Here is a 12,130-nt window from a genome sequence, read left to right on the forward strand (position 1 = left end):
GTGGGAGTCTAGCTACAATGCCAATGCGCAGGGGAAAGATGTGCAAGTGGAGACTACCTGCAAGCCGCGGAGAGAGTTAACACCTAATCCACCTTCGCGCTACTAATTAAGGCGTGGCACGAGTTTATGGTGGGGTCCTAGGTAGGTCAAAATCCATTGATAGTTTGATACAACAGATCGAAATAGAAGCCTGAGCAATAATAACACGAAGCTTCTTGCCGGCAGGGATCCACCAACGATGATTACCTTGACTTTCAACTGAATCAAATGCGACGCAACAATCCGGCAGCTGGAGACTTATCACATACTTGTCTGTACTTGGGTACCTGCTTACTACGACGTCGCTTTTTGCTGAAAAAAAGGAGTACATGCGAAAGGGCAAGGTTTGAGGTAAGGATGAGGAGTTTGGTGTTTCTTCTTGACAGAATCATGGGCAACTGTGGGTAGGGTGTTACGTCTCAACTTTTTGGGCGCCACCCTGCCTCTCCCCGAAGGAGAATGGAGACGGGGAATGCCTTGGACATCAGACAAGATGAGTGCCGTACTTACAAGCTGAGGACACATATTGGATGGAATAAAGGTACCTACCTGTCTGGCGGATGAAGTCGATCCATGCCTATCTGTTCATTCACCTGTAGTTATTTTGGGAAACAGCAAAACAGCAACAAGTATGAACTGCAATATGAAGACGTTAGACCTTCTTGATCGTCGTCCAACGCCACTGTAGAAACCAAGCTTTTATTTATGCTCTCATCTAGGAGGTTGCATGACCCATACGTAAACCTAAACAGTAATGTACTGTGGCCGAAAGCCACACCATTCATGCCACAGCTACTGTACTCATAACTCATACCCAAGTCTATTTTCCATCTACCAGCGTCTATCAATCAACCAATCATACGTGTAGTAACTACAACCACCCACATACAATAACCAGCTTCAAAGTTAGCGAGGTCAAGGGGATGTAGTCCATCATTCATGCACCGCGGCCGTAGAGGTAAGCAGCCGGAGGTGTTTGGTAATAGGCGGACAAAAGGATCAATCTTGGCACGATAAGTTTCCTTCAGCAAAACGAGCATGGTAATAGGCTCTGTGCTGTACACACTAATGCCGTCAAAAGATGACTGTAAAAATCAGGGGCGTCCCTTCACGTTGCGTTAACAGATTTGCAGGTCGACCGCAGCACGGGCAAGGCGCAGGGCCAGGGAAACAAGGTCGGGTCGTCATATTCGTCAAACGAGGTGCATGCAGCGTGCGTGTTGTGCACGAGTTGCACCGAAAGGCAGGCTATCGACCCATCATGACAGATCCGAGAGTGTCGTAGGTTTTGTTTGCCCAAATGCACGAATGTCTCTTTGCCCTAGAAAAAAGCTCGTCAAAAACGCCTGGGTGGCGGGTTGAGAAACCTTCAAAACGCCGCCGAATCGATGCCTTTTGTCCTTCCGAGAAACCCCAAGTTTGCCGTCGTTATTGCTTAATTTGATCAAACATCGTCCGTTCAAGCCGTCTCCCGCTTGCCCTCCTTGAACTCCTTCTGCAGCGGAAGTCAGTATTTGTGCTTGTCGCCGGGACAAAAGTGTTAAGTCTGGAGTCGGGCTCACAATAGCCTTGGCCGTTCCGTGCAGTGCGTGCCTGTGGTTACGGCGGAACTTGGGGTCGGTACCCTTGAGCGAGGGGTACCTTGAGGTCTTGGGCTTCTTAATACTACACGTCCGCGCAGAGTGTCAGTTGTCTCACTCCTCCAATTATTCGACTCCTCAAGACTGCGACCGAGTGGTAGTAATCGCTCGTGTGATCGAATCGGTGATTACAGAGGCTCTCTTGGGGCGGAGAAATCCAACGTACCCGTTGCGGTGAGCCTTCCGCGACTGGTTGTGCTGAGACGAGTTCTTTGACTCTGCAAAAATGTCAGTATCGATCGTTTGACAGCTGCAATCATCTCAATCCGGCTTTGACGTACTGGCCATTGTGAATGTGGTTTACCGAATTGAAGGTCGGGAATGGCGGCGATGAGGTTTTCGGGGCTTTGGGGGTTCTGTAAAGTGATGCTTTGCTTTGTGCGGGTCAAAGCGAACAGTATCTCTAGGGTTGGAGGTTGCTGATGAGCCACGTGATCAGGGTCCACTTTGACCCTAACCCTCTCCGTCAAATTACTGGTTTGACTGGGTATTTTGACACTTAGACTAGAATTACGAAGTACATATTCAGCACGGCAATCGCCTGCCTAATCGAGACGGCTAGGTAGTAATTATGCCGGCGGCCTTGGAACTGGGAAGCGATATGCGGATATGTACAACACACTGGGTAACTTCCCAGATTTTATTTACTATTGTCGAAAAAAGTCAAAGACTTAACTCAGGTTCTATCCAACTTAATCAAAATGTACAGAGTAAAGTGTGAATATCAACCGCGCCTGATGGAAATTGTCAAAGATGCAACAAAGGTTCTCAACAATGCCAACAACGCTCTCCTCATAGTTTAGTGCAGTCATCCATGTCTAAGTTCTATAGTCCGGCTGGTTCTGATGTCTTTTACTTCGTAACCAGGGGCGAGACCTTGCTTGCCGCTCCGCTTGCCGCAGATGTCGCCTTTGAGGCCAAATCCGCAGCGCTGGATAGCTGTTTTGACCTGGCGGTTTGAATATAGCGCAAGAATAGGATGAAAAGAAGCTCCACCCTGTTATGAAAGAGAATACAGTCAGCACGGTCTTAAATCACGGTACTATGGCAGTATCAAGGTTGCTCACCTTTCCTTGGTCATCATGAGGAAGCCCTGAACGAGTAACCCCTTCAAAATTTGCGGCCCGATACCCTTAAACAAGCCCGTTGGCCCGTCATTGTCGATGATGAAGCGCATGACCTCGACAAAGCTCTTGAACGGTTTGCCTTTCCTTGACGCAGGCGGCTTCGACTGTAGACCAACCTTGGCAACGATAAGAGGTTGAGTTGCAATCGTGGCCAGAGACTTTGACATGGCCCCAAGAACTGAGGAGGGTTGAAACGTTAGCAATGGTTCTCCTGAACTGAGTTTGGTATTGGGATAAAACTCACCGAAAGCCTCCCAAGGCTTCAGGTTGCTCTTTCCAGGAAAGAACATAACCTTCAGGCGCTCGTAAGCTCCATAGGTGATGGCGGGATTAACCACCAGGACCAAGCTCGCCTTCAGACCCCGCCAGAGCCCAAACACACCATCTTCGCTCTCGATGACATCCTTTGCTGTGTCAAATAGCCCCTTGCGCTCCTCCTTGCTCTGTGTCTGCTGTCGCGTGGTAACAACCGCAACAGGAATGGTACAGAGCTGTGCAACGGCACCGGCAATGGCACCAAGCGCCAACTCCACGGCGGTGGATGGCGCCGAGGGCGCTATGCCTGTCTTGGCAGCGGATTTGAAGTACAGAGCCCTCACAACTGAGTACCAGTAAAAGTAGGCGAAATTTGTCGATGCGACACCGATGAGAGAGCCACCCATTCCGGCGTAGAGGCCGCCCAGACCGTCTTGCTCCATTATCTTTGTTATGGCGTCCCATGTCGAATTGTAATGCGGTTCGCTGCCCGGGGCAGGTGTTTCGCCGGTCTTTGGCTTAACCTGGACTTGCAGGCGTGTCTTGACACTGGAGTGGAATTTGCCTGTCAGCTCTTGTTCGTGTGACAGGTCATCGGGTCGTCAACGGGTAAACAACGTACATGTCGAGCGGGTAAACGAGGGCGTTGGCCAGTACGGCACCGGTGGCTCCGGCGGTGGCCCGGGCCCAAGGGCCGATTGGCGCCGACTTTGCTTGCGCACTCATATTGGTTGAATCTTTCTTCTACTGCCGTATCTTGTGTGTGCAAGTACCTAGGTGGGTTTAGTGATGGATGGATCTTGGCGCACGAAACAACGTCGATGTTGCGCTGGTTTTGTATTTCGGCAGTTGATTTTACTGCACAACTCCGTAGAAAGGAGAGCTCGAAAGTGGTGAGAGATATGGTTGTGAGCGGCTGAGGGGTGGATGGTAGAAGTTGATGCGCGACTCGGATCAGTGCCGAGGCATGTGCGGGCAGTCAAACTTGAGAGTCAAGGCTCGTCGGTTACCTCAACGGTTAAATACGGTGAAACAGTAGACTAAGGTAGGCACGTAGGGTAATAATCTGCGTCAATTGAAACTATATAACTTATTAAAATAATTTTCAGGTTCTCCAGTGGAAATAAAAATGATGCTGAGCACTCTTTAACTATTGCCCAGTATGTTCGCCGTGTCCGCCAACCTCGGTCCGCACAAGGCTCGATTTCAAACAACATATGAGACCCGCTTCTCCAGGCCGGGTGGGCGGTCGGGCAGACGGCAAAGTCAAAGGAGCACGCGGCAATTGTACTCGATACTTGGCACCACTAATATCCGGTTTAGTTAGATAAGGTAGGTATGTTGTCGCTTACCTAAATACTGGCCCGCTTAAATGAATTTATCGCATACGCAATACTTGAGCTTCCTATCAGTCCGTGGACTTATCGTAATGGGAGATCGCCGTCGACCCTGACTAAAGGTAGATAGGTGCAGGTAGCTTTTGAGGAAATTATTCAAAAGTTAGAAACTAGTTCGAATGACACTTTTCCGACATTGATGAGGTATACGTACTTACGGGTCCCGGCTGTCTCGGTCTCCGCACATCCATCGTCTCAATGCAGGTTCGAATTTTATGACGGCCTTGGTTTTTTTTTGGTTTTTTTTTTTTCAGGTGAGTGGGCGTCATACAGAGTCCAATTTTTTATTTATTTTATTACCAGGTGATGTTGAGACTGAGGTACTTGCTTCACCTCTTAAAAGATTGGGATGCGTTACCTCACCTGGATTCATTGCCCAGCTTGGGCCAAGGCTTCCTGTGCACCGTGCTTTTCCCTGATTGACGCTCACACAATCAGCCGTTCGTCCACGGCCTCAATTGACGTCAGCGGGAATGTCACTGGAAGATCAGCGCAAAATGCGGTCATTGGCGATGCAGACAAAAAAACCCGGCAAATCACAGCCAATGTTTTATCCTCGACGCAAATCCGATTCATCTGTGGATGCCAGCCTCTGCCCCCCTTTGACGCCACATGTTCTGGACTTCAGGGACCCGGACCCCCTACCAAAAAAAAAAAAAACCAACCCAAAAAAATAGTCGAATACATCACCCCCACTTAATCTAAATTACTACGTTAGCCCCGTAACCCCTGCCCGAAACTTACTTTGCTGGTAGCGAAGTCCAGTGACAGCATCTCAACTCTCAGTCTCGGGGCCTGTTTAACAAAAAGGAAAGCCCGGCCCTGTTATCCCTGAGGAAATTTTGTCCATTGTTGACAAGACTAGAAGGTTACATTCACCTATGGTTTCCTGCTTCTGATCGGAAATCCCACCTCTTTTCACATTTTCGACCCTCCTTACATCGTATTGTTCCCCATTTGTCTATTTTAATCAATCGACTTTACTCGTCTTCTCCGACCAGCACAATCTTCTTTTACACTGTGTCAAACAATGTGCCTACGACACTGTTGAAGAACCACGTTAATCCTCGAGCCATGCCAAACGCTATCCAAGATGTTCCGGTAGACCGTACCAAGAAACCGATCCCTCCCGAGCTCATCCATCTCACCGAGCCATTCGAAAATGGTTATCACTTTCCGCCCAAGTACCCTTTTGGAGAGACTTGCAAGCATGCCTGGTCAATCTCTTGGCGTTGGGTGTTGACGATCAAGGGCTTCCTCATTACCGTGTATGGCTTGAACGTCGTCGCTTGGGGTGGCATGCTCTTCCTGCTGCTCTGCAACGCGTCGCCTGCCATGTGTATACCCAACTGCGACGATAAGGCTACTTCCCCGCGACAGATATGGCTAGAAATAGCGTCCCAAATCCTCAACGCACTCTTCTGCGTGACGGGATTTGGACTGGCGCCCTGGAGGTTTCGCGACCTATACTACCTCATGAAGTACCGCATCTCGCACGATTTTGACGGCCTGCGCCGTCTCGCCGGCATCCACAAAGGCTGGTTTCGCCTCCCCGAATCACAGACACTTCCTATCGATGTCGGTCCCAACAACATCAACGAAGATACACCACGGGCGGCGATTCCGTTACCCGAGAAGAAGACACCCAAGGCGCCTTTGAGCGGCATGCGGGCACCCCCGACGGCTATCTGGAAACTCGATGCAGTCATCTGGCTCTTTGTGTGGAATACCTTCTTGCAGATCGGGTTGGCCACATGTATGTGGGCCATGGACCGGTTCAACAGGCCGCCTGCCGTGACCGGCATCCTTGTCGGCTTCGGCTGTGTTGTGGCAATGATCGCAGGACAAATCATGGGATCTGAGGGATCGTCAGTCAAGTCAATCGAAGGTATACCTCTGGATGACGAGGATAGGGAGAGGCTGCGGACTGATGAGGCTAAGGGTATCCTTCATTACAACAATAAGAAGGACAAGCTGCCTAAAGAGATACGGAAGGCTGCGAAGCATAAGGAGGCTGGGGAAAAGATATCGGTATAGCCTATGGACGTTGGAAAAGTCATGATAGGGAGTGGAGTAGAGCGCACTTGTAGCGGGCTGCGTCACAGCTCTGGTTTCTTGTTTGTTTATTTTTAATCTGTTTGGCTTCGGTGAGGTCACTTGTAATAATTATGTGGCTAGCATGGGGTTAGGCGTCGGGTTTGGGAAGTATACACAAGATAGCATAATCGGTTTTGCTTATTGCCTTTTTATATTGATACTTAAGACTCGGAGCTCTAGGCAGACACAAAGTTGGCTTTTTTTTTTGTCGTTCTGTACTATAATCTTGATTTAATAGTAAAATTGAAAATGGGTGGACGCGATATCAGGCGTTGTATTTGCGTTGATAAAGTATAATGCAATGTAACTCTTTACCCAGTTCATAAACCTGGCTGGGTATGCGGCCAATAAGTTGTGGAGATCGTGACTAGCAATCTGGTTATGCATGATTTTTTTTTTTTATCCGATTTCTACGATCTCCTCCAGCAGCATCCTCTCGACACCTAAAACAACGACAAATTTCCAGAAAATTTCAGTGTTCTCAGTGTCCGCAATTCTTATGAAATTCAAAAAATTGTGATACTTTTTCGTGTAGCACTTTCAAAGTCATCTCAGCTGGTTCAAGTCCAGCCTCAAGCTCAAGATGGCAGGGAACGACCACAACCTCACGGCGCTCGAGAATTTGACTAAAAACGTCCAGTTCAACCTGGAGCACGAGAAGGACTGGACGGGCGTCAAGGTGTACGACTCGGGTGCCGAGCGGCAGCTGCTGTACGGCCTGCCCCCGCGCCGCATGTACGTGCACCCGGACGAGCAGATCGCCATCCTCAAGGCCGAGAAGGAGCTGGGCGGTGGTCAGCGCATCCCGCAGCCTCCAGAGGTCGAGTGGGTGCTGCCCATGCATCTGGCGGAGAAGTGGACGGTCGAGCGGTTCGCCGCCGTCTTTGACTCGATCCCGCCTGTCCCTCCTGCGGTGGCCGAGGCTGCTGCTGGTGCTGGCCATGACGATGGAAATGCCGCCGCTACGAGCGAGGCCGCCGAGGTTGCGGCGACCTCCCTCGCGCAGCATTGGAGGGGCCCGGGACGGGGCAAGCGCATCATCCTTGCGATTGTGCAGGACGACTCGACAATTTCTTACTACGTTATCCATGATGGCATCGTCAAGCCCAGACAAAACTAAGGCTCGAGTCTATTTTGACTAGGCTAAAATGGTATCAGAAGTTGCTAGCTACTCTGGGTGAGCTCGGCTCTGGCTGGTCTGCATCAACCGTGCAAACAACTACCTCCGACAACAACGATACACGGCGCCGTTTACGGTGTGAAGATAACCTTTTGCACCTTTCTCTTGTCAAACATGTCATATGCCTCCACTGCAGCGTCCAGTGGCAAGATCTTGTCAAACATAAAGCTGGAAGTTTGGTGGCATCAGTATCGACGTATGAGATATATATATGGGCACAAGAAAGACGTTTGAGCGCAAGAAACTCCATACCTAAACTTGTCCTTTCTCTTGACGAGCAACTCAAGGGCTTCTTCAAAGACGCCGCGTACAGGGCATCTCCCCATCTGGACTCTCACGTTCTTGCTGCATTCACAGTCAGTAACAACTTCGGACGTGGAGAGGGGGGCCATGTTATGGCCACTTAATGGACGTGTAAGGATATACTTACTCATAAGCCTCGGCCGCGGTCCAAGGGAGCTGTGGAAATCACCCCTACATGTCAGCCAGCCATCCAAACGAGTTCGCCTGGAGGCAGAGAATTTTCATCAGACGACAGACTCACTTCTGTACTATGCACGCCAATGCTGCTAATGACACCAAAGGGTCTCAGGATATCAAAGGCCGTCCTCAAGGCATCTTTGAGCCCGACAACCTCGACTACGGCATCCGCTCCACGGCCCCCGCTCACCTCCATGATGCGTTTGAACATGCCCTCCCTGTCGGTCACAAAGTTCAGGGGCTCTGCGCCGAGGCCTTTGGCCAGCTCCAAGCGGCTGTCGACGCCGTCTATGGCGAAGAGGTGTTTTGGCTTGTGCTCGAGCGCCGCCACCACGGCGCAAAGCCCAACGGGCCCGCAGCCTATGACGACCACGACGGGGTCAGGAGTGGCCTCGAGGAGCTTGAATGCGTTAGAGGCCCCAAAGTATCCCGTAGGCCAGATGTCGGCCATCAAGACGAGTGCCTTGTCGTCTTCTGCAAACTCGGCTGGCGCCTTGACGACGGTTCCGTCCGCGAACGGCACGCGCACGTACTCGGCCTGGCCGCCGTCCAGAGCTGCGGAGCCGAAAAGCTGGCTGTGCTCGCATCGAGAAGTCTGAGTCTTTTTGCAGTAGAAACATTCCATGCTATGCTGGATGTTAGGAATCGGGGTCATCTTTCTTTTTCTTGCATGTCGATCCATGGAGGCATTGTGTTCTTTTTGTAGGTAGCTGTATTAAACTTACCAGGACACTGTGAAAGGCGTTACGACCTTGTCTCCAACCTGGACGGTTTTGACGGCCGATCCTACCTCTGTAACGGTTCCAGTGAACTCATGTCCCATGATGAACCCGCTTCCGAATTCTTCGATTCCACGATAGGCATGGAGTTCACTACATGCACAGCGCCATTTGGATTAGCCGTTGAATCTACTTTGATGGCACCAGTATAACCTGGAAGTATGGGAGACGGGTATTCAGGTTTACATACGATCCGCAAAGCCCACTGGCATGCACCTTTACAATAATATCCTTATCATTCTGCACTATGGCCATAGTAGTAAGAGGGGTTTCGTCAACCTAGAGCCTCACAGTCTGGTATCCTCCCTTCTTCCGGTGTGAGTAATCTGTGGGTGATGAGCATATAACTTACGCTGAGGAACCGGCCGATCCTGTACCGAGATCTTGTACGGTCCATCGAATACAACCGCCTTCATGGTCTTTGGAGCAGCCATCGTGATGAAAAGGTATTGTCTGAACTATGTGTATAAATGTATAAAAGGGCACAATATCAAAGCATCGACTTGACATTGATTATGTTCCTTTTTAGGAGACACGGTTAAATTTAACCAAGGCCATCAAAAGAAAAACCTCTCCACCACCCAATCTACGTAGTTCCGTCTATCGGCGATTTCGGTGGGTCTCGCTGGCTACAGAAGTCAGCTCACCGAAAGTCAGTATTGGTTTTCTCAATGCAATCTCCTTCCTCCCTTGTCATTACAATGTCAATTTGAACTGTATACCTCCTTAGGGTTTTCAAACCAGATACCGGCATTTTGAGTTCGTGGCCAGCAGCAGCAACAAATTCGCAACGGTTATGTAGACCGGGATCCTTCTTACCCGCGCCTCATTCTTTCACGGCAACGGCCCAATATTTTGTCTACGACCTGCGTCTATTATTGGGGTTTTGCGGTTGTGCCACTGCTTCCGAAACCCCCATTTGCCGCCTATCAAAAAAAGGCAAAAAGGCCGTCTGGATCCCTGCCCTCTGGAGCGACAAGTTGGAACGGTTACTCGCCTACAGACAGAGAAATCTTGTGTCATATGCTCAAAATATATAGGGTGTGGGTACGCAGAGGTCATGCCACTACGGACAGTCACGTACTGTGTGTATTATAATAATAGGTGGTTGCCTTGCCTTTGTTAAGGTAGATGAAAATGACGCCTTGTCGGACGAGAGCATCTCTTGACTGGATGCGGGGCAGTAACATGCCCCCCTCCTTTCATTCTTCGACTTTCATCCAATCTACTGTACTACCTTCCGCCCCGTCCAACCCAATCCATCCGATGATGGCCCTATCATTTTTCACACACTCTCTCTCATTCCTTGTAACAATATGTGTGCGTGCCCGCCGTTGAGGTAGTGCAACCTCCCAGGAAAGATATGGATAGGTGTGGAGTATGTTATGGATGTGAGGTATCAATCAATTCCAGTTGGGTGGCAGTAGCATTTCCGCATAAATGAGAGGCGCAATTTACTTGGTACTTCAGGGGGGTATTTATATGAAGTATATTTATGTACATATTTATATGTATGCTACAGGTGTGTCTATATATAAATAAAATGAAAGAAATCGACAAAAAAAAAGCGCATTGACAAATCTTAATATTCAACCATCTATCAGCAGATTCCTTATCAAATAATAGGTGTTCAGTAATACAAGACAAGGAGCCAAGGCGATCCCCTCGGTGTCAACCCTTTGCAGAGAATTTTGTGGCTTGCTTTTTGTGTCTAGGGTGACCCTGCCCGCCTCGCAGAAGTTCGTGCGGCTCCAGCAGTAGTAGTAGTAAGTGGCGGCTGAAATGCAATGAACTTCGGTTAAAATCACTCAAGTTGAACCCAGCAAATTATACCATACCACACCTATATTCCTCCCCCTTCTCGCTCTCGGCCCCCATGATCGAGATGAAGCAAGCCTGACCACATGAAGCCAAGATGATCTTTTCTGTTCTCACCCCAACCGGCTGGGTTAGAATTGCTTCCTACTGTACAGTTTACACATTTGGACAATGGCGGGTTTGGGAGTTAAAAAAAAAAAACGTGTGTTCCCCTCCAACTCTCCACACACATACACACACATCCCGGGATTTGTCGTAGATAAAAAAAAAATAAAAAAAAAAGAACATTTCAGCTCACACACTCGACCCCGGGAGCCTCGGCCGTCCAAAATATTTTTATCGAGACTTGGCCGAGGATCAAAACGTAGCGGGTGACTGCGCATAACACGTCAGCGAAGGCGGCGGCTCAGGCTGGGAATGCCCAATTTTGATTTGGGTTCCTTTGTGCATGTTTTCCTAGCGAGCCAAGGATAAACCGAGATGCGCAGAGCCAAGACTAGGCACGCTGGGGAAATACCCTGGAACAAGACGAGATTTACATTTCATGACGGGCTTCCCCACCCTGAAAAAGAAAAAAAAAACATATTTTTGTCAAGACTTGAGCAAAAGTACTCGGTAAGCTGTAAGATCGCAAGTAAGGATCTTGCTGCAATTGACAAGTGAGAGAATATTCGTCATCTCAAAGCCACAACGCACACAACAGTAACGAACCCGAAAACAGTTAAACGAAACAATATACAGTGGGCAGGTCTTTGAAAGGCAAGACAGTGCGTAAAACAATTGGATCGGGAGGTGGGAAGGACGAACGAACAGTGTACGTGGTATCCAGAGCAGGGATGGCTGTTCTAGACGTCCCTTGCTAACCCATCGGAGAGGAGGCAAGCTTGGTCGGTCCCGCATATCGGGGTAGGTTGCCCTGGTGGGCAAAAAAAAAAAAAAAAAAAAAAGCTGAGCCGCAGAAACAAACGAACTCTTTCGGCCTGTCTGTCTTGGAGGATTGGTCGAAGCGGCACTTCAGTGTTGTTATCAACTGACAACTGACAATCAATCAGGGATTTGACATACGCACGCACATACGTAGCGAGGCGTGACGTGACGATTCAGAAGTCACAACAACACGCTCATGATTTCTCACGCAAATGACGACCTGAAGGCTGAACCCAATGTCATTTATTTATTTAGTTTTTTCCTTGATTTTTTTCTCTTTCTCTTCGGCATCAGGCTGTCCTTCTTCCGCTCTTCATCGGACCATGCTCGGAAGGAGCACAGGCCAATAAAGTAGGTAGATTCCATCCCAGCCCATGTCGGTAGAAGGGGG

The 12,130-nt window shown here is 49.3% G+C and overlaps 5 protein-coding genes across 5 annotated transcripts; 2 read left to right on the plus strand and 3 right to left on the minus strand.

Moving 5' to 3' along the window:
• Positions 1-686: 686 nt before the first annotated feature.
• On the minus strand, positions 687-2,043 carry PgNI_09912 (uncharacterized protein). Its single transcript, XM_031129893.1, has 4 exons — positions 1,961-2,043; positions 1,846-1,897; positions 1,602-1,704; positions 687-1,534 (listed from the first exon to the last, which is right to left on the minus strand). Exons 1-4 carry the CDS (start codon positions 1,965-1,967, stop codon positions 1,499-1,501), a joined length of 198 nt encoding a protein of 65 aa, XP_030978119.1. The 5' UTR covers positions 1,968-2,043; the 3' UTR covers positions 687-1,498.
• Positions 2,044-2,282: 239 nt separating this feature from the next.
• PgNI_09913 (uncharacterized protein) lies at positions 2,283-4,418 on the minus strand. Its single transcript, XM_031129894.1, has 4 exons — positions 3,684-4,418; positions 3,051-3,610; positions 2,747-2,984; positions 2,283-2,676 (listed from the first exon to the last, which is right to left on the minus strand). The coding sequence occupies exons 1-4, from the start codon at positions 3,785-3,787 to the stop codon at positions 2,532-2,534; spliced, it is 1,047 nt and encodes a 348-aa protein (XP_030978120.1). The 5' UTR covers positions 3,788-4,418; the 3' UTR covers positions 2,283-2,531.
• Positions 4,419-5,532: 1,114 nt separating this feature from the next.
• On the plus strand, positions 5,533-6,495 carry PgNI_09914 (uncharacterized protein; the record flags this gene model as incomplete). The annotated part of the gene is made up of 1 exon (XM_031129895.1): positions 5,533-6,495. The coding sequence occupies one exon, from the start codon at positions 5,533-5,535 to the stop codon at positions 6,493-6,495; it is 963 nt and encodes a 320-aa protein (XP_030978127.1).
• Positions 6,496-7,138: 643 nt separating this feature from the next.
• On the plus strand, positions 7,139-7,675 carry PgNI_09915 (uncharacterized protein; the record flags this gene model as incomplete). Its single annotated transcript, XM_031129896.1, has 1 exon — positions 7,139-7,675. The coding sequence occupies one exon, from the start codon at positions 7,139-7,141 to the stop codon at positions 7,673-7,675; it is 537 nt and encodes a 178-aa protein (XP_030978128.1).
• On the minus strand, positions 7,612-10,064 carry PgNI_09916 (uncharacterized protein). Its single transcript, XM_031129897.1, has 7 exons — positions 9,347-10,064; positions 9,185-9,239; positions 8,941-9,087; positions 8,280-8,841; positions 8,166-8,194; positions 7,988-8,080; positions 7,612-7,903 (listed from the first exon to the last, which is right to left on the minus strand). The coding sequence occupies exons 1-7, from the start codon at positions 9,426-9,428 to the stop codon at positions 7,807-7,809; spliced, it is 1,065 nt and encodes a 354-aa protein (XP_030978125.1). The 5' UTR covers positions 9,429-10,064; the 3' UTR covers positions 7,612-7,806.
• Positions 10,065-12,130: the final 2,066 nt, after the last annotated feature.

The sequence above is a fragment of the Pyricularia grisea genome (genome assembly GCF_004355905.1).
Source record: "Pyricularia grisea strain NI907 chromosome Unknown Pyricularia_grisea_NI907_Scaffold_7, whole genome shotgun sequence".
Taxonomy (NCBI): domain Eukaryota; kingdom Fungi; phylum Ascomycota; class Sordariomycetes; order Magnaporthales; family Pyriculariaceae; genus Pyricularia; species Pyricularia grisea.

Bases quoted from the DNA above. Each gene is read 5' to 3' on its own strand.
- PgNI_09916 (XM_031129897.1), bottom strand. From the start codon at position 9,428: ATGGCTGCTCCAAAGACCATGAAGGCGGTTGTATTCGATGGACCGTAC. The intron at 8,195-8,279 runs GTGAGTCTGTCG...TGATTTCCACAG, and splicing joins TTGGCGTGCATAGTACAGAA to CTCCCTTGGACCGCGGCCGA. The intron at 8,081-8,165 runs GTAAGTATATCC...CTGTGAATGCAG, and splicing joins ACCGCGGCCGAGGCTTATGA to CAAGAACGTGAGAGTCCAGA.
- PgNI_09912 (XM_031129893.1), bottom strand. The intron at 1,705-1,845 runs GTACGTTGGATT...GCGGACGTGTAG, and splicing joins CGGAAGGCTCACCGCAACGG to TATTAAGAAGCCCAAGACCT. The intron at 1,535-1,601 runs GTGAGCCCGACT...CTTCCGCTGCAG, and splicing joins ACGGAACGGCCAAGGCTATT to AAGGAGTTCAAGGAGGGCAA.
- PgNI_09913 (XM_031129894.1), bottom strand. From the start codon at position 3,787: ATGAGTGCGCAAGCAAAGTCGGCGCCAATCGGCCCTTGGGCCCGGGCC. The intron at 3,611-3,683 runs GTACGTTGTTTA...ATTCCACTCCAG, and splicing joins CTCGTTTACCCGCTCGACAT to TGTCAAGACACGCCTGCAAG. The intron at 2,985-3,050 runs GTGAGTTTTATC...AACCCTCCTCAG, and splicing joins GAAGCCTTGGGAGGCTTTCG to TTCTTGGGGCCATGTCAAAG.